This window comes from Ambystoma mexicanum, chromosome 14, assembly GCF_040938575.1.
Source record: "Ambystoma mexicanum isolate Mex_15411 chromosome 14, UKY_AmexF1_1, whole genome shotgun sequence".
NCBI lineage: Eukaryota > Metazoa > Chordata > Amphibia > Caudata > Ambystomatidae > Ambystoma > Ambystoma mexicanum.
This window is the reverse complement of record NC_090940.1, coordinates 476,084,996-476,108,391: the sequence shown is the minus strand read 5'-3', so window position 1 is coordinate 476,108,391 and position 23,396 is coordinate 476,084,996. Positions and strand designations below refer to the sequence as shown.

The following is a 23,396-nucleotide window of genomic DNA, read 5'->3' as shown; positions in this document are numbered from 1 at the left end:
CCCCCAACTGCTCTTTAGTACCTGTTATCCGATCATCTTCATGATGGTGTGTTCCCCAACTTGTCTGGTCGATGGACAGTGTAGTGAGGTCTCCTTCCTCCAGGTCAAAAGAGACGTTGGCCTGTAAGGACTGAAAAACCCCCTACACTGCAAAGCACAGATGTTTCCACTGATTATTTTGGCGTCAGGGCAGTGCCAGCACGGACAGTGGTGAAACACCACTGCTCAATGGTAAGCGGGGAAAGTGGTTGTAGAAGTAATGACCAGGATGGTGGCTAGCACAAAAGCCAGAATGGAACAGGCAGCAGTCCAAGAAGGGCAATAAACCAACTGAGCAGTGTAGTAGAGGGAAAGTGGCAAAAAGAACAAGGCATGGGAAAACAAGGAAAGACAAGAAAGACAGGAAAACCAAGAGGCATGGGGCAAGCAGGAGTCGGGAGCAAAACTGTCTTAGCTTATCTAGGAGAAAATGAGTGTTTGGCATCTCTGATTTTATGCTGGCTGGTGTTGCAATGAAGCATCTACGGTTTAATGCTGGCTGGTATGGCAATGGAGCCCGAGGCACTATGGATGCAGGGAAACTGGTCACTGGTCCCCCGTGCATGCACACTTCCTTCAGGATGGCTGCCCCCATTGCAGGCGTACATCATTAGCCGTGCTGTTCAGAACAGTCGCTTCCCGCTCCACCGCCAGAGCAAATAAATCCTCCAGGCATGAGGCGGATGGGCCTGCTGCAGGTAAGTAGAGTGTGGCGTGGCATGATAGTAAGGCACTGCATGCCTGATTTACTTTCCGAGGTCGATAAAATGAAATTAATTTCATTGGGCAATAATAATTGTGCTACCTGAAGTGCTTATTAGTCTATGCCAAGACGTTAATCAAAGAGTCCATTAATACGAATAATTCAACAATGGAAAATTACCAGAAAATATGGGGGAAATGGACGGACGACCAATGAACCCCCCCCCCGCCTCTCCCAACCCCTATTTAGCTGCCTGAAGAGAGTCAATGTACCTGTGTAATGCCTCTCATTAGTGATATGCTGAACACACCACTTGACCCTGCTGCCTTTTACTCACTCATGTATGTTCACAGTATGAATATGTGTAAAATTCATAAAGTTTTATAAACAATGGAAAATTAAGATTACTGTAAATTTAATATAGGCTTTTATTGTCTGTGTGTAATACCTGGAATAGACAAGGTCTTTAGTGTTAGCGATGTTCGTTCTATTTTTAATTAATATTATTCAAATGGAAGACAGTGTCTGAAAATGGAACTATATTTTTATTTTATTGTGTTTTAATTTGATGTTTTATGGACATTTTTCTGACTGAACATATATTTAGTATTGTATGGTATTTTTGCAGAACTGTGTACTGTGATGAGGCTTCAGGTGAATGCTCTGGGATTAATGTGCATCAACCAACTGCATTTGCCCACAAAATGCTTGAAGTCTCTGGAATTTCTATCTTTTGGGATGAGTTTCCTGCATCCACTAAATCATCTCCGGTTTGCCAGACAGCACAGATGGTGAGCCATTTAATAATATCAGGCTGTCTTGGTCAGAGATACTATGCCTTGCTATATGATGTAAAGTGTTGAGAACTCAAATCACTGCTGACATATTTAAAATGTCTTGTATTGTAATCCAGTGCTCCTTCACATAATTATCTTTTGGAGACATTAATCCTATCTGGAAGAGGACCAGACATGCTTTTCACTGATCATGCTTTTCTGTTCTAGTTCTTTTGTGTGTCATGCACACCGTATCAGTTTCTTTTTGTTTGCCAATAAATAAGTAATATAGCATGCACACCAGTTCACTTTCGTGCAGCATGAATATTTATGCCTCTTTTTTATTTGAATGCATGGATTTTCAAGTTTGCTTTGTGAGTTATTTTATTTTTTCTATTGTACCTTGTTTTTTGGTGGTGTGGGCTATTTATGGCACACTTACCTTAAGTTCCAGTTCCATTCTCCCCCATAAATACATTCAGCCAGTTTCCTGTCTAGTGTTTGACATGCACCTTTAGTTTCTTAACTGTACACTTGCACTTGTGACCGTTTTTAACGTCCCAGTTGTCTCTGTGTTTCAACATTGAAAGTATGGAGAAGGTCCAAGGATCAAATCGGGGCAGTTGGGGGGTCATACAATAACACCTGGTTATTCAGGGCAGGATCCTAAAATAGATCCCTCCAATCTTGGTAAAGAAACTCGCTCAAAGGGCTTCATATTTAAGGGAACATTGCTCATTTAAACCTTGGAAGAGACATCTGTCTAAGCCCTAAAAATTCAGCGGAATTGCTGCTACATCATAGTTCTTGCGTGATTGCTGCTTTTTACGACAAAATTAATACTGCCTGCAGAAATACTGGGATGAGCAGGCCTTCTAAGCTCTTACTCACCCCTCACTACTACTAGAACATCAGTGATATCAATCATAAAAGCAAGAAAAGGCACATCATGAATAGTATAGCCCGTTCACCCTGTAAGGTAGCATGGACCAAGAGCAGACTATACTCTTCCAGAGGGTGCAAGTCAACAGGGGATCATACAAAATAACAATAGTACAGTAAGAACCAAAATAAAGGAAACAGCCCATCCACAGTCTATTAAATAAATAACATTTTAATCAAACCAAATTGATACACAATATATAAACACACTAACAACCCACCTCTGTAATGAGACTGCAGACTTTGAGAGAAAGGGGCACTTTGGGGATTAAGAAAAGGCATCTGAAGGTACGTCTTGTAGAAACATCAAACAAGTTCAAGAATATGACTTTAAAGCATAAACTGGGATGTTAAATGTCTCTATTTTCAATAGGACAAGGTCAGGGAAACAGAACCACTTATATATATTTCATCTTCTTCCAAGGTCTTGACTGCTTCGAGCTGGGATTCTGAATGTTATGTGGTGCAGTGAGTCTGATTTGTGTTGTGAGTTGACTCAACCAGTTGCATCAAAGCAGTGCAATTCAACAAGCAACAACAGCTCATGGCTCGAGGCTTCGGATAGGCAGGCGATGTTTGAGTTGGCATAGTTCAAAGACTTTACTTGGTCTTGATGCAGGTAAAATAGGTATTCAGCTTAAGTGGCAAGCTGGCTTGATTGGATCAGACAGCATGGTGCTGTTCCACTTGCATCAACGGCTTATGGCTCGTAGAAGCTTGGAACAGGCAGCAATGTTTGGGTCAGCGTAGCTTCAAGGCACTCTAAGTTGCTTAAAGTTGAGATAGTGTCAAAGGCAGTTGGTTCTTTGCAGTGGTTTGAAGTCATTCCGAGCGCTCTTACGGGGTTCAAGGTATCTTGGAATTGCAAAGGGAGCCAAAGGCAACTCCTTTTGGTCCTTTGGGTATTGTGGGGCCCTTCACCTGGATCCCTGAGGAAATATGAGTCCGTCTTCTGCCCTTCCCAGCCAGAAAGATTGTCAGGGACACTTGCAGGGCTTCCACTTCAGCAGGCAGAATTCTGGGTACCAGTGCCCACCAGCCGTCATGCTTCCCGCCAACACGTTGCTTCAGCTGTTGCCCTAAAACAGTCAGCGAGAGGGCCTGCACCCTCCATGGAATTCCTTATCTTCCCTGTAATGGATGGAGACTTTGGGCAGTTTTTGCCCCAACAAGGCTCCATTGATATCTTCTTCAAGATGGTTCCAAGATGCCTCTTGCAAATGATTCCTAAAGATGATTTAATTAAGGGAGGGGTCTCATCCCCTTTTATAGTCATTTGCCACATCGGATTGGTCTATTCTAATCCTTCTGTAAGGGACTAGACCTTATTGTTGTAACAAGGCTTATTCCTTGTGATTTCAACACCTACATTGCCTTATCTGCGAGAAGCTAGGGTGGGTCTCAAGAAGGAAGAGGGTGTGTGGCAAATTAAAGATGGCTGGCCCCTTTCCACCATAAAAGCCCTCTCCAACTACGGTGCTCCTCCTGGTATCCCCTGTCCACCTGAGATCAAAGGGTCTCAAGTAATTATCAACCTGGTGTGACTGTTTCATAGGCCCCTTTGAAACTCACGGTCATCATCCCACCCTAGAGAAGGTATGTCCCATTCTCCTGGAGAAGTGGCACAGCTTCCGAGCAGAGAACTAAAAACATCCTGGACAAGGCCCACCATGTGTTGCAGGTGAAAAATCAAGACCAAATGCTGTACACACATGGCTGTGCCCAACACGTCCAGTGGAAACCAAGTAGAAATAATAAATGAAATCAGATTGAGGTTTGGTAGATTTAACTGTACTTTCTCATCTGCCACTATATTAAATCAAATATAGCTTTATCGTTTATAGCTTTATATTTAGCCAAAGCTCTGCCCTAGACAAATCAGGTTAAGCTTTTAAAGGTATTTTGAACCTGGGTGCAGGTACTTTGAAAGACAGCCCATGACTGTTGGAATAAATTTTGGTTCCAGCAAGCTGTTTTAGCAAGGCACATGTTGGTCGGAAACTGCCAAGTTGCCAAATCACATTGCAGCTTCTTGTATGTCAGTAGAGAGGGCCCACATGTGTGAACTAAGGTGTCGATTCATGGAATTAATGTGCGCCGAAAATTCCCGCGCAGAGGTGCCAAAACGTGCGATTCGCAGTGCAAGTGCGAAAATCGCAGTGCAAGTGCGAAAATCGCAGGGAAACCAGCGCACATCGATTCATGGAAGTCCGTACTCGAGAAAAACATTGGATGTGCGCTGAAAAAGTGCGCAGCGCACGCCGGCGCACAGGTCATCCAACAGCGTGCGCCACGGCCACTGCGAAATCGCACATAGCGCGGCGCACATCACAAAAGTAGGCGGAACACGGGGCGTAACACTCGGAATGGGGAACAACGCGTGAAAATATGGGCCTCACGGGGGAAGTACAGGAGGCAAGTGCGCGGAACGCCCACACGCTCGCCTACAACCCGTATTCATGGAATCGAATAGGGCAAACCAGCGCACGGTGAAAGACGCGCACAGGGCCAAACAAGTACGCCACAAGAAAGCAGGCAGTAGCGTCCCTGCGCTTGAAATAAATGTGCGCCAAAATGTGCGCTTACAAAAAGCACCCATATGCAGCAATGATGAATAGTCCATACAGTGGCCCTCTAGGACAAATGAGGTGCAAAGGGGTACCGACAAACACGGACACCCGCTGTGTGAAAAATAGCGTGTGCGTGTGTACTTCGGGGTGCGCGGGAAGTTCCACACGCGATTAACCTGGGTACGTGTGTTTCGGGATGTGCGGGAGGGTCCACACGCGATTGTCCTGGGTACGTGTACTTCGGGGTGCGCGGGAAGTTCCACACGCGATTGGCCCGGGTACATGTGTTTCGGGGTGCGCGGGAAGTTCCACACACGATTGGCCTGGGTACGTGTGTTTCGGGATGCGCGGGAGGTTCCACACGCGATTGGCCTGGGTACGTGTGTTTCGGGATGCGCGGGAGGTTCCACACGCGATTGGCCTGGGTACGTGTACTTCGGGGTGCGCGGGAAGTTCCACACGCGATTTCAGCAGGGTACGTGTATTCCGAGGTGCGCGGGAAGGTTCACACGCAATTTCAGCAGGGTACGTGTATTTCGGTGGTGCCGGGGAATGCTACACGTGATTTGGCCGTGTGGGTCCTCCCAGGTGTTCCCTCTACACCCTCCATGGCCCCTGCAGGCAGCCCACACCACAGGGGACTACCCTGCACCCCTGCTCATGTCCCACAGGCAACCCATCCACCATGGCCATGCCCCCCAGCCAACCCACATGTCACCTTGCACTACTGATCACCAACACATGTCTCCCAGCACCCCCACCCCCCAGCACTGTGGGGCACCCTCCACCAGGCCCCCACTCATGTCTCCCTGCACCCCCACCCCCCATCAGTCAGGGGCACCCTCCACCAGCCCCCACTCATGTCTCCCAGCACCCCCACCCCCCACCAGTCAGGGGCACCCTCCACCAGGCCCCCACTCATGTCTCCCAGCACCCCCACCACTGTGGGGCACCCTCCACCAGGCCCCCACTCATGTCCCCCTGCACCCCCACCCCCGGCATCCAGGGGCACCCTCCACCAGGCCCCCACTCATGTCCCCCTGCACCCCCACCCACCAGCATCCATGGGCACCCTCCACCAGGCCCCCACTCATGTCCCCCTGCACCCCCACCCCCCAGCATCCAGGGGCACCCTCCACCAGGCCCCCACTCATGTCCAACTCATGTCCCCCTGCACCCCCACCCCCCTGCATCCAGGGGCACCCTCCACCAGGCCCCCACTCATGTCTCCCATCACCCCCACCCCCCAGCAGTGCAGGGCACCCTCCACCAGGCCCCCACTCATGTCCAACTCATGTCTCCCATCACCCCCACCCACCAGCATTCAGGGGCACCCTCCACCAGGCCCCCACTCATGTCCCCCTGCACCCCCACCCACCAGCATCCAGGGGCACCCTCCACCAGGCCCCCACTCATGTCTCCCATCACCCCCACCCCCCAGCAGTGCAGGGCACCCTCCACCAGGCCCCCACTCATGTCCCCCTGCACCCCCACCCACCAGCATCCAGGGGCACCCTCCACCAGGCCCCCACTCATGTCTCCCATCACCCCCACCCCCCAGCAGTGCAGGGCACCCTCCACCAGGCCCCCACTCATGTCCCCCTGCACCCCCACCCACCAGCATCCAGGGGCACCCTCCACCAGGCCCCCACTCATGTTCAACTCATGTCTCCCATCACCCCCACCCCCCAGCAGTGCAGGGCACCCTCCACCAGGCCCCCACTCATGTCCAACTCATGTCCCCCTGCACCCCCACCCCCCAGCATCCAGGGGCACCCTCCACCAGGCCCCGACTCATGTCTCCCTGCACCCCCACCCCCCACCAGTCAGGGGCACCCTCCACCAGGCCCCCACTCATGTCCAACTCATGTCCCCCTGCACCCCCACCCCCCAGCATCCAGGGGCACCCTCCACCAGGCCCCGACTCATGTCTCCCTGCACCCCCACCCCCCACCAGTCAGGGGCACCCTCCACCAGGCCCCCACTCCTGTCTCCCAGCACCCCCACCTCCCAGCCGTGCGATTTGCCTGGGTACGTGTATTCCTGGGGTGCGCGGGTAGTCTCACATGCGATACCATCAGGGTACGTGTATTATGGGTCCGCGTGAACTTCCACACGCGATACCAGCAGGCTACGTGTATTACGGGGTTCGCGGGAAGTTCCACACGCGATTGCCCTGGGTACGTGTATTTCGGGGTGCGCGTGAAGTTCCACATGCGACTGGGCCTGTGAGAGTGGGGTACATGTATTCCAGGGGTGGGCAGGAATATTTACTCGCGACTGGGCCTGGGAGAGCGTGTTACGTGTATTCCTGGGGTGGGCGGGAAGATTCACACGGTCGCCTACAACGCGCCAAAAAATAAATGGTCCAATCCTGAAACACATACGCCAGCATGAAGCAGGCGTACGTCGACCCGCGCAGCATAAAAGTGCACGCAAGCAACAAACAAGCTCAGACGCCAGGATGAATATACCGTTCCTAGCAGCAGTGGCTGTGGGTTACCAAAGGAGGAGGAGGAGGAGGATAGTGAGGGCCCGAATTTTCACTCCCAGAACCAGCCTTTTTGGGATGCCTGATGACAAGGTGTATGGGAGGTACAGGTTTCCACCACACAAAATACTGGACCTGGTCAGTGAGTGGGAGGATGACCTCACATCACCCACCCTGTGCTCCCAAGCACTCAGCCCCCTGGAGAAGGTCCTTAATGTACTGCACTTCTTGGCCACTGGATCATTTCAGCGGCCAAGTGCCATAGTGGGTGGTGTGTCACAGGCCACGCAGTGACGCTGCCTACACCAGGTCTTGAACATCATCACTGCACGCCCATCAGTCCACAGGCACATATACCTGCCCAGGACACTGCAGAAGGGCAGGCTGCCGCCCTGGATTTCTACGGTGTGGCACAATTCCCCAAAGTGCTAGGTGCCATTGACTGCACCCATGTGGCACTACGTCCCCCCAGGGCATCTGAGCACATCTATAGGAACCGCAAGCACTGGCATTCCATCAACGTGCAGGTAGTATGTAATGCCAAGGGAATCATCACCTCAGTATATGCCAACTATCCAGGGTCCACCCACGACAGCTTCATTTACCGAATGTCTACCCTAAGCCGGGACCTAGAAGCTGGGCGGCATGGCGATACATGGCTGCTTGGTGAGTATGAATGCCACTGCACATGCATGCATGTCAGATGCAGAGTTATGTCACTACCCCACTAATGATACCCATCACCTCCTCACCAGGGGACAGTGCCTACCCTCTGAGCGCCCACATGATGATGCCAATTCGGAAGCCCATCACGCCTCCCGAGGTAAGATACAACACAGCCCATATTGCAACCCGGGGCATAGTGGAGTGCACATTCGGAGTGCTCAAGTCACGCTTTCGCTCCCTTGACCGTTCTGGCGGGCAGCTGTTATATGCGCCCCCAGTAGTGTGCAGGATCATAGTGGCAGCATGTGTCCTGCACAATGTTGCAACACGCTGGGGCCTGGCTGTGGACATGGTGGTGCCCCCACATCCCCAACCACATGCACGCCTGCTGCGCATGGGAGGGGAAAGGGCACGGGGTGAGGCAGCCCATACCATCTGATAAGCAATGTTGACTCGACCTGACAATTATGACGAACAAAGGGACAGTCAACTGTCAGAATCATAGCAGCCTGAGATTGTTCATGTGGAAGTGTCAGAATGTGTGCATCCCTACCTACACAAACACCACCAATGCAGTGTCATCAAAAGACACACTTCCATGCTGCAGAAATGAATACCCACTTGCAAAATACTACATGAAAACAGTGCCATGTCACCCAACCCCTCCCCGGCACGGCCACACAACACACCATGGCATGTCATGCAATGTGAGAGCAAACAAATTAATCCCCACAACATGCCCCAAGTGTCACCAACTTAAGTGTCCCTAATGGAAACTGGCCACACATGAAATGCTCACAGTAATGCAGGACCTACAACACACATTACCAAATACTTACCAAGAATACCAATCACCTACACAACCTCCAACCTACCTTAAACATGACATTACAGACTTAAAAAATTGGTAGCCTCACTACCTGATAATGCCAGCCCTCCGAACACTTCCAAGTGTTAGCGCCACGCAAGAGTGTAGGTGCACTGCTTACAACATGGACTCCAGTTCCAAGGTAGACCGCCTTGTGAAGACATGAGAAATGGACCTGCAAATTAGGAGGATGAGATGGATGCAGAGGCACATATCAATACACCATGCAGTGTACAATACAACAACAATATGCACTATGAATGTATACACAGTATTGACTACAGACTGCCCACACATCAAATGGGAGTCCGTCACCATATACGTCAATGTCACTTGGGCACACCCTTTGCAAGCCCATGGAAACGGGAAGCAGGAGGGGTGTGTGTCACACAAACCCAAGCATCTGAACCAAATTCATGACAGGCCTGCATGTGCCCAGCCACAATACAGCGTATGCCCACGGGAGACACACAAGGCAACACACTGTCCAAAAAACAAAAATGTTTAAAAAAAAAATCAAAAATGGCCATTAATGGGCCCGGGGGGTGGGGGAGGCCACCCAGGAGGTCCGAGGACAGGGTGCACACCACTACCCACCTGTGTGGATCTTGCGGAAAAAAACACCTCCATGGGCTCATGGCCTGCACGGCTACCCTATTGTGAGAGAATCACTGCTGTCGCTCTCCTCACCCTCTGCAGCTGCATCAGGAGGTGGTGGCACTATGGGAGGCAGCCCACACAAAGCCCTAGTCTGGTCCTCCATGGCAGCAAGCATGCAGGTGTGGAAGGTCTCGTTCTGGAGGATAATTGTGCGTAGGTCCCCATGCAACAACTCACGGGATGCCCGGACCTCCGCCCTAGTTGCCTGCATCTCAGCTGAGAGCGTACGTGTGAGACGCTCCAGCTGCTGTTCTGTCCTTTCTGTCCTTCTGTTTGTTGAAGCCTCAAGCTCAACAAGAGTCGTCCTGAGGTGAAGGAGTTCCACCCTCAGGGCTTCCCTGTGGCCCTGGGACTCTATGGAAATGGCTTCCCGCAGAGTCGCCAGTGCCGCCCGCTTGTCCCTGTCGGACGCCAACATGTCCTCCCTGTGTGACTGGTAGATAGAGTCTGTTGCCTGCTGTAGTCGCTCCATCAGCCTTTCGGGGGGGACAATGGAAGTGGCCACCGTATCCATGGCCTGAGCCATCATCTCTGATGATGCTGCCTGTTGGGTTGCCATACCGTATATGGATTGCTCCCATGCGTTACGGCCACCACGTCGGCGGGCACCACACCTGTCTGGGGCAAGGCGAACTGCGCCTTGCTGTGCCGGCACTGCCTGAGGCTGCAGGACTGCATTCCCCCTCTGATCTGCTGGCCCAGGAACAGGATCAGATGTTGCGGAGTGTGACCCTGCATCCGTAACCATCAAAGGCGTACCTGCCAACACTGACATCCCCATTGAGGGTTCTAACCCTGGTGCAGGTGAGTCGGACAGAACAGAATCCCTCCCAGGAACACTCGCCTGCGACGGCACATAGGTCTCATCCGAATCGACACCTGAATACAGCTCGGGGGAGGTGCAGCCAGAGACACCCCTTGAGAGCACGACCTGCAGCAGTTGTGGGTTCTCACCCACCACCACACCACGTCCCTCACTGGTGGTCGGTCGGGCCTGAGACCCCTCCTGGATCTGCACCATCTCCACAACCCCAACAGTATCAAGTGCGTCATCCCTTGCAAAGACATAAAAGAAAACAAATGGAAACGGGCATTAGCACTATGGCACACAATTAGGGCTGAGAAGCTACAGAAACAGTACTTAATTGACACATGTCCCACATGACTAAAACCCTCCCATGCATGCACCATCACTGCGTGTGAAGGGGAGGCAGATGGCACACATTGATGACACCAAGATGGAAGATGAACACATTTGCTGCATGCTGCCTAGCAGTGGCATCACACATTGGCCTGTGATTGGCAGGTCAAATACACATGCCATCACACAGATGGCATGTACCCTAGCCATAAAGTGAAGAGGGAGAGGAGGGCACCAATTGTTCATTCAGTCTAGTTTGCTCATGAAATTGATTTTTTCATTGAAATGGTTCAAATGTTTAACCTGGAGCTGCCAGTCCAAAATGGTCCTATAGCACAGGGACATGTCTAAACAAATCATATCCAGGAAACAAAGCCAGTCCACTGTACCATAGCCAAGTCAGACATGTGACAATAGGACTGAGAAATGCCTAGTAAAAGTGGTGGTATGCAAACAATCTGCCTGAATAAACAGAGGAAAATAAGCAACAATGTTGTGGCAATATGACACTTCAAGGGCAACTGGCGTGGTGTTGGGCTAGATGTCTAATGTTGGCAGAAGGGATACTGCTATACCCAAATGCTGTTGCGCAGAATGTATTGGATGAGGCACATGGGTGACCCAAACCACTCAGGCACACACACCCTCACCTGGCACCCAAACAGAAGCCCTCACACATACACCATGCACATGGATATGACACACATGCATGTGCACTCACCAGACAATGCCTCGTAATCTGCCAGTTCTCCCACGCCTTGGATCTGTTCCTCCGTGACGTAGGTCCCAGCAACATGCTCATGTGGAGTGAGTTCTATGTCCTCTGCTGGAGACCCACCTCCAGTCACTAGAGTAGCGGCATGACTTGAGGACAGCTTATTCTTTGCCCTCCGCTTCAGGTAATTCCAGCGCTTGTAGCATTCATTAGCTGTGCGCCTCACGATTCCAAGGGCACTTATGATGTCCGCGATGGTCTGCCAGTGTGCCAGACGTTGTGCAGGTGTGGTCTTGGATCCTGCAACAATCACCATTTCGCGGTCATGTGCGGACACATACTCTACAAGTGCATTCAGTTCGGCCTCATTGAAGCTGGGCTTCCTTGACGGGCCGAACTGTGTAGCCGTGTCTGGGGCATCAGCCTCTACTGGACGAGCACTCTTCCTCTTCCGCTTGGAAGGTGGTGGGGATCCTGAGTGTCCTACGCCGCTCTGGACACTAGGGGCAGGAGCCCCGGTGGACTCTGTACTAGGAGTGTGGGATTGCACAGCTCAAGTGTGATGGTGTCAGGGGGAATGTCAGCAGGATGGACTTGGACCGACACTGTCCTGGCTGAGTGTGTGAGAGGTGGGGTGGATGGAGCCGTAGCTGCCCCTGCAGCCTCCCCAGCCTGCCTACGCGGGGCAGCAGATGACCTAGCTGCCCCTGATCCACGTGGCCTGATGACACCAACGTGCACCGGCGAAGTGGCCTAGACCTGCTGACCTGGAAGTCAGCCATGGAGTCACCCTGTGCCAGGTCTGGTTCCACAGTGGGCTGGTCCAACAAGGGCTGAGCATGGATGGTGTCAGCCACGTTACCCTCAACTGGGGGGGGCATGGGTGTCCCTGACTGGTCCTCCACACATGGGGGGCTAGGGGCACCCTGCAAGTCATGGCCACGTCTCCTACCGGATCCACCACGGCCACCACTTGGGGCTCGGCCACCTTTGCCACCCTTACGGCTTGTTCGCCTCCCAGCCATGGCACTGATGTTATTGTGCATATGGGAGTCGCTGTGAACTATTGTCCTGGGCAATTGGGGGTCAAAGGGGTTGGGTACCGTAATGATGGTAATCGTATCCTAGTGCTCTAGCAAGGCTGTATGTCACCCCTGGGGAAAGATGACGGGTCACGCAATGCACAGGCACCCCAAAAAAGGGAAGTAAGGTGCACGCAACCCCTCCTAGACCACGTGTGTGGAAAAATAAACCTGCACTACGCTGTGGCACCCAGAAACACAAGAATGAACGTATGCGTGTCACACGCAGCCTAGAATGACCTCTGAAGGGGTACGCGACATACGGGGCAAGCACAGATGTTAAATACGTGCGCGACTCACCGTCTGCCAGGAACAAAAGCGTGAAAAATATGCGCGTGTGTGCGTTGGCAACACCCCTGCCAAAAGAAGAATTGTACGCTGTCTGAGGAGACAGGACAACAGTAGAAGGGAACGCTGTTTGAGGAAACGGGCCCAGGAAAAAGAGGAAAAGAGAAAAAGCTGTCAGTGGTAACAGGGAGTACGAACTTGAAACGCCGTGAAGTAAATCGCGTGTGAACCGACAAGAAGTACAGATTTCACCCACTCGCTCTCCACGAAAAGCACGTACAAGGAAATGGCGTTCCACACGTACCTTTTATACACACGTCACAGACGCGCATACACGATGAGGCCATTTCCACCAATTACACGCTTTGACACTCGGACGTGTATCTTTTTTTTACACGCGCCATTCTCTACGGCCATGTGCGTGACGTCATAGATGCGCATGGGGGCCTTTGGGTCAATGAATTAACGTACGTGTGCTGACGCGCTTACACGCCAAGGGCCTTTCCTCGAATTACACGCAGACGTGCAGGATTTTCACGTGCCAAATCACTCCGTATCAAGCTGGCCACGCGTAAGCACGCGGAAGACCACGCTCCTGCCCAGAAAGCCAATTTACTGCCCCCCAGATCCCCGAGCACGCTCCCACCTGCCATCTGCTGCTGCCTGACTGCCTGCTGCCCACGTGCCCTGCCATTTGATGCCTGCACATCAGCCAGGGGTGCTGTTGCTGTGACTACCCCTGCTGGAACCGAAGACTCCCGACTGGGATTCCATCGCTCCACAGCCCAGCCCCAGGACCCAGTTGCCCACCCCCTCCTGCCTCTGGGGTTGTCATGTCGGGCACTGCAACATATGGCATCCCTGACAACCCCCGGCCAGAGAGGCAGAGGGGCACCAGCTTCACTGCCACCGAAGTTGGTGTCCTGGTGGAGCAAGTCCTGGGGCAGTATGATGCCCTCTTCGGAAGTGTGCGCGCCGACAAGGAAGGACGGACTCGGATCTGGACGGACATCGTGACTGCCATCAACGCGGAGGGGGTGGCAGTCCGCGACTTCCAACATGTCAAGAAGCGCTGGGAGGACTTCAGGTCCAGGACCCTCAACAAGGCCTGGCGCCTCTTGAAGGCAGCGGATGCTAAGGGGCGCCGGGGCCACTTGTCGGAGGATCAGATGAGGGTCCTGGAACGCATATCCCCAGCGCTCCACGTCCAGGTCCTTGAGAGGCAGACCCCTCTGGAGTCGAGCGGTAAGTGTACATGCATCATGATTGTAAGCTGTGCGTGTGGTGATGTGCCAGTAGTGTGCAGGTTGCACATCTGTTTGTATGGGGCCGAGTATGGGTGGGGGTGTACAGGGCCGTGAGGCTAACACATGCGAGGGCTGTCATGTGAGACATGGATGGTGCTTGTGTGTGTAGGCTTGCATGCCAAATGCAGTTGTGTGGGCACACATGTTTGGATGAATGTGCATGTAAGTAGGCATGTTTGTGATGTCACGCATGTATGTTGTTTTCAGCTGCATGTATCAGCACTGTGTACATGTGCATGTGTGTGTATTTGACAAGGATGCAACAGTGATGCAACATGGATGCATGTGACAGCGGGATGTGGAAGCCTGATTGGCAGATGTGACATGGATGCCCATCTGAACACTGCGCCAGTTGGCTGAGGTGTACACATGCATGCAAGTGTGGTGGTGTGCGTGCATGTGTAGTGCACTCCCTGTGTTGCATGTGATGTCTGGCTCACCTTTGCCTGCTCATGATGTTGTATGTGTATGGATGGTGCTGGCAGTTGCGATATGGCTGTGGTATGGCTCATGTGTGCAAGTTGAAATGACATGTGTGTTGCCGATTGTGACGCCATGTCTGAGGTTTGCCAATGCCACTCATGTACAACTGTCAGGTGTGGGTGTCCATTGTACAGTGCCCTGATGCCTGTGTTTTATTTCTCCCTGTCTGCAGCGTCAACTGATGAAGAGGGCGGAGAAGGTGCTGGGGAGCACAGCGGCGGGGATCGCACCGCCAGCCGGAAACGCAAGGCCCGGCTCCCCTCCCAGGTTGTGATCTCGTCGGGGAGTGAGGAGTCCGGTGCCGCGTCCCAGGCCGCAGCTGCCGGGGGGAGGTCCAAGAGGCGGAGGTCGGAGTTGGACTCCTCGGCAGTAGAAGGGGCAGCTGGGACCCTACAGGGCCCAAAGGGGGAAGATGGCACGGAGTCATCCAGGTTGGTGGGGGGTTTGGTGGAGGAGGAGGCCGTGCAAGCAACAGAGATGGGGTCTGGAGGTGGGGATTCCACTGGTGCTAGTGGTGCAGTGCAGGACCAGGGACAGGAGGCAGCACAGGTCGCCGCGGAGGTGCCTGTGTGCAATCCTGTCCCTGATCCTGTCACTGCATCATCTTGCACTAGCAGGAATGCCTACGTCCAGACCCGTTTTCAGGCAGGGAATGAGCTCACGACAACTGGCCTTCCTCTGCCTACGGACGTGGCTATCCGGGTCCGGATTGAGCCTGTCCTAACTGGTGTGGCGTTGCGTCAACGGGCCATGCGAGGTGACCTGCAGTCTTTTCATGAGGAGACTGCACGTCATTTCGAATGGCTCGTTGACCGCGTCGGCCTACTGGGACAGGTCACCCAGGCCGGATTCCTCCGTTTGATGGGGCTTGCTCCGACCCCCTCCTCAACTGTGAACCCCCTATGCGCCAGTTGTCCTCCGTGCCATCTTCCTACCCATTAGTCACCTGGGTGCCCTGTGGAGCTGCCTCTGACGGTGCGGCCAGGCTGGTGGAGGAGGCATCCCTGCCACAGTCGGGAGTCAGACGTCCAGCAGGGGTGGCCACACCAACAACTGCACCCCAGCCAGCGGAGGATGTGCAGGCAGCAGGAGGCAGTGCACGGGCAGAGGCGCAGCAGCAGCAACGTGGTGGGAGCCATGATGGCTCGGGGCCTTCGACATCGGAGGGGCAGGCATCTGCCGGAGGGCAGGAGGACCCAGGACGGGAAGTGTCTTCCGTGTGGCAGCGGTTGGGCCACGCCATAGATGCGGAGCGGCAGCGGGCGGAAGAGGCACGGCTCACGATGGTCAGGGCGGAGAACTCCATGCGAGGGCCCTGAGGCGGGCCGAGTGCCTCAAGGCAATCCGCAGGGAGTTGGGGGTGAACATGTCGACGGCCCTGCAGACCCTCGGGGCCATGAAGGAGGACCGCCTCCGAGACATTGAGCAGGAGTCCGATGATGCCCTGGCCTGGAACATCCTGAAGTGAGCCGTCGGACTAGCCTGCTGCCCTTGTAAATAGTTCTGTAGTTAGTGTTAGGTTTCCTTTGGCTTTGCAATTTTTTTGGACCTTTTGGACAATGGGCCACATTTTTGTATATAGTTTTTTTTAGGTAGTGTTATTAGATAGGTTTCATTTCTTCTGTTGGGATCATGGACCCTGGATTGTTTATCTGTATATAGTTGACTTTTGGATTTACATTTTTTTTTTAATGATTTACCCATGGAGCAATGGTTTTCGATTTTAATTTTCCATTGGATTTACTTTTGTGGACTGTGACTTTGGACACCTTTCCTTTGGATTATGATTTGTGGTTTTGCATCATTTCACGGACATGCTGGTTTATTTTTTTTTTAAATTTCCATTATTGTTTGTTTATTTTTGATTCAATTTATGTTGCTTTTAATACATATTTTTTCTTCAAACTTCAATGTGTAGTATCATCTCATTGGTTTTATGCATATCATGATATGGGTTTTGACATTCACTGACACCCATTGGGTGTATGTGAGGGACATGTGTTCATTTCCAAACTTGCAATTGGGGTTCTATCATGTTATTGCCATTTCTAAGTGGGTGGATGCAATACTCGGGTGGGTGTTTGGCATTTGGAGGCTGACCATAAGGGCCAGGGATCTAGATTGTGATGACATGTTGGCTGGGGGACATGAGTGGGGGCCTGGTGGAGGGTGCCCCTGGATGCTGGTGGGTGGGGGTGCTGGGAGACATGAGTTGGACATGAGTGGGGGCCTGGTGGAGGGTGCCCCTGGATGCTGGGGGGTGGGGGTGCTGGGAGACATGTGTGGGGGCCTGGTGGAGGGTGCCCTGCACTGCTGGGGGTGGGGGTGGTGGGAGACATGAGTTGGACATGGGTGGGGGCCCGGTGGAGTGTGCCCTGCACTGCTGGGGGTTGGGGGTGATGGGAGATATGAGTGGGGGCCTGGTGGAGGGTGCCCCTGGATGCTGGGGGGTGGGGGTGCTGGGAGACATGTGTGGGGGCCTGGTGGAGGGTGCCCTGCACTGCTGAGGGGTGGGGTTGATGGGAGACATGAGTTGGACATGAGTGGGGGCCTCGTGGAGGGTGCCCCTGGATGCTGGGGGGTGGGGGTGCTGGGAGACGTGTGGGGGCCTGGTGGAGGGTGTCCTGCACTGCAAGGGGGTGGGGGTGCTGGGAGACATGAGTTGGACATGAGTGGGGGCCTGGTGGAGGGTGCCCCTGGATGCTGGGGGCTGGGGGTGCAGGGGGACATGCGTTGGTGGGCAGTAGTTCAAGGTGACGTGGGTTGGCTGGGGGGCATGGGCATGGTGGATGGGCTGCCTGCGGGACATGTGCAGGGTAGGCCCCTGTGGTGTGGGCCGCCTGCAGGGGCCGTGGAGGGTGTAGAGGGTACACCTGGGAGGACCCACACGTGCAATTCACGTGTGGTGCTCCCCGCGCACCCCTGGAATACATGTACCTTGATGGAATCGCGTGTGATACTTCCTGCGCACCCCTGAAATACACGTACCCTGCTGCTTTTGCGTGTGATACTTCCCGCACACCCCTGGAATACACGTACCCTGATGGAATTGTGTGTAATACTTCCCGCGCACCCCTGAAATGCACGTACCCTGCTGTTTTTTGCGTGTGATACTTCCCGCGCACCCCTGGAATACATGTGCCCTGATGGAATCGCGTGTGTTACTTCCCACACACCCCTGATGTACACGTACCCAGGACAATCGCGTGTGAAACTTCCCGAGAACCACTGAAATACACGTTCCCCGCTTGGCGTTTGCTGTTTGGCAGCCCTGTGAACTGGTCCAGGGTTAGCGCAGCCCTTTGTGATGATTTGGGAATTTTGAAGGCTTTTCCTTGCGCGAGGGCGTTCTTGGGGGCGTAACTGGCGCTGCTGCAGGGTCGCTGCGCCACGGCTGGTTTCGGAGGCTAAAATCCATGAATTCGCTGTGCGATGAAAAAGATTTTTTCGCACGCGGCTGGCGCAGTGTATCGCACAGTGACACTCTGCGCCAGCCGCGTGCGCCACTTTTGTGCGAATTTCTATGAATTACCCTGTAAACCTTTCAGTATTGAAAGTGGAGTCTGTTTAGCAGAACTCTTTCAGAGAGAGAAAAACACAATCATTTTGCATAGCAAAAGTGAAAAAAGCTTAGGATTGTACAAAGTTAAAGCCATATAGGAACTCCAAGGTACAAATGGGAGCGGTTGGGTCACACCAGCAACACCTGATGATTCAACGTGTAGGATGTTGGCAGTTGTTTCCTGGAACCTTAGTGAAGACGTTTCCTGAAAGGTAGAGAGGTGTTACAATATTTAGGAAAACATTGTTAATGTAAACTTTTGAACAGTCATGCGTTATTCCTGAAAATCATATTTTAGGCCTGAAAAACAGTTTTTGGTAATCCATCTGTTCTGAAATGCATTGGCCATCTGTCTATGTGTAATTTGAATGGCGGGCAACAAGAAGAGCTAAATAAATTATGAAATTACAGATGTTGTTATAATAGAATATTTGTTATTATTTATTTATTGGATATTTAGAAGGCACTTAAACAACAAGAACAGTGTTTCGAAGTACCACAAGGCAAACGGGAAGGGAGCAAGGGAACAAATAAACAATGGAAAGGCAATGATTAAATAATAACAGCAGCGGTCCTACTAGGCCTTGTGACATTCGGAATGTGCAAGTGCAGTGACAAAGGAGAGGGCAGGAGTGGGGGTAAGTTCTATAGGGTCCACCGGATGTTGGAGGGCAGAGTGCCAAACGTGCATGTGGGCAGGCAATCAGTACGTGCATGGGCAGAGACGTCCCAAGGCAAAGAGGGAGGTCTACCACCCAACAGTTAAGTGCAGGGCTGAAACAAACCACCCGACAGGCGGGTGTTGGCCCAGAGGACAGTGCAGGTGGCAGTGATTGGGCAGATGGCCAGACCCTATTGGTCAAGGCCACCAATCTCAGCGACTGTGGGGATGGTTAGCACGGGAGGGAGAGAGTGAAGGAGGAGGAGAAGCGAAAAGTCATGAGATGTTTGCAGAACTTGAGGTGGTCTGGTTCAAGACAGAGAGATAGGGAGACTGTTCCAGAGGAGGGAGCCAGCCGGGGAATGTGATCTGCCCCCAGTTTTTTGCTTGGAGAAACGTTTGATCAGCAGAGATTGAAGCAAGAAGATCAAAAGGGATCTGAAAGGTGAGAATTTAGTGAGAGAGAGATGCAGTTAGCATGGGCCCAGACAGCCTTGTGGATGATGCAAAGGGTCTTGAATTTGATCCTTGCAGCAACCAGGAGCCAGTGGAGATTTTAGGGCTGGAGAGATATGGTCCGTGGGCTTGAGGCCAAGGATAAGTCTTGCAGCCCTATTCTGGATTAGTTGAAGAGGGCAGAGGGAAGAAAGAAGCAGGTTGGGGAATAGGCTGTTGCAGTAATCCAGCCTAGAGAGGACCAGAGCTCTCGAGACATTGGGCCACACTACGAGTTTGTCGGTCCGGAATTGAGCGTGTAGCAATTGTAGCAATGTACCAGCACTCTTTCTGGACCGGCAAACTCTGAGTCTACCGGTAGGGGCCACGGAACCCCTGCAAGGCCTGACATGCTGGGAATTCAGGCACCTACCGGCAGACTTCTCACTGAAGCACCAGCACCGATACTAACTATGGGACTCCACAGGAATGGGGAGGAACCGTTCCACCACAACTTGTGATATCCCGGTGGCATTGGGGTGCCGCCAGGATATCAGGTGGCAGAAACAGTGTTACGGGGTCGGCGGCAACATGCCGGTCGCACCAGCAGGCTACCGCTGATTTCATAATGAGGCACTTTGAGCTTCTGGGGGAAGATGATGAAAGGGAGAATGCCTCTATGGAGGTAAAGTTGAAAGCGGGCCTTCTTGGCAAGGTCAAGATGTGAGGAATGAAGGAAGGAGAGGATCTGAAGATGACCCCATGGTTTCTGGCTTCAGTGGAAAGAGAAGGAGGAGAGCCCTTAGAGGGTGGCCAGAGCACAGGAGGGAATAGGGAGAATCTCAGTCTTACTGGCATTAAGGCAGAGATCATTGGAGGTGCAGCAGGACTGAATAGCGGACAGACAGTCAAGGATGATAGAGGAGGAGGAACAGAGCTTGAAGAGTTGTGTGTCCACACTGGAAATGAGGAGAGAAGGCAGAGATCAGGTGAGCAAGAGCTGAAAGGTAGATGTTGAAAAGCCAAGGCGAGGGATAGAGCCCTTGGGAACACCACATGTAGAGAGGGTGGTGGTGGGGTAGAAGGGACCCAGAAGTACCTGAGACGGGCGGTTGGTGAGGAAGGAGGTCAGCCATTCCAGTGTCTGATCTGAGATGCACAGGGTATCATGGGCCGCTTTGTGAGGATAGAGTGGTTGACTGTGTCAAAGGCGGAAGAGAGGTCAAGGAGAATGAGAACAGCAGGAGAGTTAGAGTCAAGATTAGCAAGCAGTTTTTCACAGGTGTTCATGAGAGCAGTTTCCATGCCTCTGGATCCTCAGAATCCAGATTGATGGTCATGTAAACAAACAACAAGCTGAGTGTGTGGGCTCAGTTCGGGGAGGACAAACTTCTCCAGGAGTTTCCCAAATAAGGGTGTAGTAGAGAGAGGGCTCTAGTTGGCCGTACATGAGGAGTTGGCTGAAGACCTTTTTAGGACGGGTACACAAGGGAGTGCTTGAGAGAGGGTGGGAAACATTCAGAGGCTAAGGAGTGGTTTCAGAAGTCAGCAAGGAGGAGATGTTGTACCTGATGGTTCAGGAAGAACAGAGAGACACCTGTTTGAATGAGACCTTCATAGAGCGGACTACTCTAGAGACTTCATCCGTTGTAAAAGGTTAGAATGAGGAGAGAGTGGGTGGGGGTAGGGGAGAAGCCAAGGGGGGCATGGGGACAGGGAGAAGAGTGGAGAAGGGGGAAGAGGAGAGAGAGGCCAGAATGTCCTGAGTTTTAGAGGTGAGGTGGGTGGCCAGTGCAGTACAGAGGACATGAGATGGAAGAGGAGAGGTAGAGACTGCAGATGGATTGGCTAGTTCCTTGCAGATTTTAAAGAGTTGAGCTCTGTTAGTGGCTCCAGAGATACGTGCCTAGATGTGGGACCTCTTCTTGGAGTGGATAGAGTGACGGTATTGCGTTTGGATCAGACAAGCCAGTTTGTCCGAGGATGAGCCTGAGGTATGCCACTTCCGTTCAGCTACTCTGCACTTGCAGTTCAGAAAGGCTAGATCGGCTTCATACTAGCTGTTAAGCTTGGAGGCAGGTTTTAACGGCTCCTCATGGCAGGGGCAAGAATGTCAAGAGTATTAGTAATAGCAAGATGAAGATTGGCAAGGACAGAGTCAGTGGGAAAGTCAGGGGGAGGGGTGAAGGTGGAGGCAAACACAGCAACTGACAATCGTTTCATCGGTCGGATGACCACGAAAGAGACTAGACGAGGTTCGGTCAGTGGGCTGAAAGGTCCCAAGTGGGAGCAGAGGAGGGAGTCCTCAGACCAGGAGAGAGGGTGGTGAGAGGGTTGGAGATCGGAAGATCAGCAGGGATGAAGGTATCAAGAGTATGTCCGGCAGAGTGGGTAGGGCCGGAAGGGAGAATGGTGAGGCAGAGAGGTAAAGATATCACAGAAGAGTGTGAAAGCAGGGAAGGTGGAGTCAAGGTGGATGTTGAAGTCTCCAAGGAGGAGGAGTTTAGAGGTCAGTAGAGAGGGGGTGTAGTCAGCCCATTCCGATTGGAAGAGAGAGACACAGGGCCAGGGGGCCTGTAGATAGTGGCAAGGATGAGAGAGCAGGAGAGACACCAAGTTTGCAGACAAGCCTTTCAAAGGAGGAATAAGGCTGAGTGGGTATGATGGAAGCAGGAACCCACTCAGTTAAGATCAGGACTACTCCACCGCCAGATTAATTGGGCTGAGGTTTGGAAAGGATCTTGTAGCCATCAGGAAGGAGGGAGTCAAAAGCAGAGACAGAGATGGCATTGAACCACGTCTCAGTAAGAGCGAGGACGTCGAGATCAAAGTCTTCAAGAAGGAGGCAGATGTCAGAAGAGTGTTTGACAACAGATCGAGCATTCAGAGTGGCTAAGTGAAGCTGGTTACCTCCTTTGAAAGTTTTCCGAGGAGGGGTACAGGGGAGTGGTACACCCGTCGGAGGTGGTGAAGAGAGAGGAAAGAGGAGTAGTAGGAGAAGATAGGAAGTTGATGAGGGCCGGCAGGCACCGGTCAAAGAGAAAAGGATTGGGTTGAGAACCCTGGGCCATGACTGTGCCATTGTGAAAGACATTAATGATGCACCTAGAGGATGATCAGTGTGCCAACAGTACTTCCCATCTAGTGCCTCCATTAATGAATGAAGAAGAAAAAGGCGAGAGGGTAGGGATCAGATGGTAGGTCCATAGGTCTACAGAGGGGACAGAGAAAAGGATATCAGTGATAGCCTGTCTGGAAGTAGAATTGATGTCGGTGTCGGCAATAGGTATGCCAGGATTGGCGGCAAAGAGATCTTTTTAAAACTTTTTTCTTCCAGACTTCATAAGAGAGGAGGGATAGGTGATAAAGTAACAGAATAGATGGGCTAGATGGAGAGTGCCATTGAGGTGGAGAAGAGGGATAGAAGGAGAGGCTGCACACTGCACAAGCAGGGTCACCAGTCAGCCTAGCAGCTGAGCGAGACAAGTGGATGCACAGATGCAAAAGCACACCTAAATTCGAAATTCCCCAAAAGGCACAAATACAGCACAAAAATGGAGGATGCAAGGAAGTAAAAACACACCTATTATGAGAAATTATTTGTAATTTTCAGCAATTGTTTTGCTTATGTGTGCAGTGAGTTCTTAAGAGTCCTCCTTCAGTCTTTCACTCACTTCCTGTTAAAGCACAGTTCTTGTTTGAATGCTCTATCATTGCAAGAAATGCAAAGGTCCTACTTTATGACTAAGCTAGGGATACTAATGTGTGACCTTTACTCTACCCTTGAGCAGTAGCCGCATTTGAGCATGAAACACTCCATTAACCACACACAGATCTTACAAAAATGTCTCTACTTGTATTGAATAATTTCAAGAAAGTTTCTACGGTTGCTTCACCGCACTAAAATGTTACAGTAGGTTGGCATAATCTACACAATTTGATTTTTCTTTAATAGGCGTTTGGATACTTATTTTAGCTGCATTGCTGGAGACATCATTGTGCCTTTG

General features: G+C 52.1%; 1 protein-coding gene across 6 annotated transcripts in view; it reads left to right on the top strand.

Annotated features, from left to right (window-relative positions):
- ATG2B (autophagy related 2B) overlaps positions 1 to 23,396 on the top strand; it is a 5,509,925-nt gene that overhangs the window by 815,182 nt on the left and 4,671,347 nt on the right. For all 6 annotated transcript variants that reach the window (XM_069637692.1, XM_069637689.1, XM_069637687.1 and 3 more), the window contains one exon: positions 1,371 to 1,533. In XM_069637692.1, the coding sequence (XP_069493793.1) occupies positions 1,371 to 1,533 (163 nt within the window). The remainder of the gene's footprint in view (positions 1 to 1,370; positions 1,534 to 23,396) is intronic.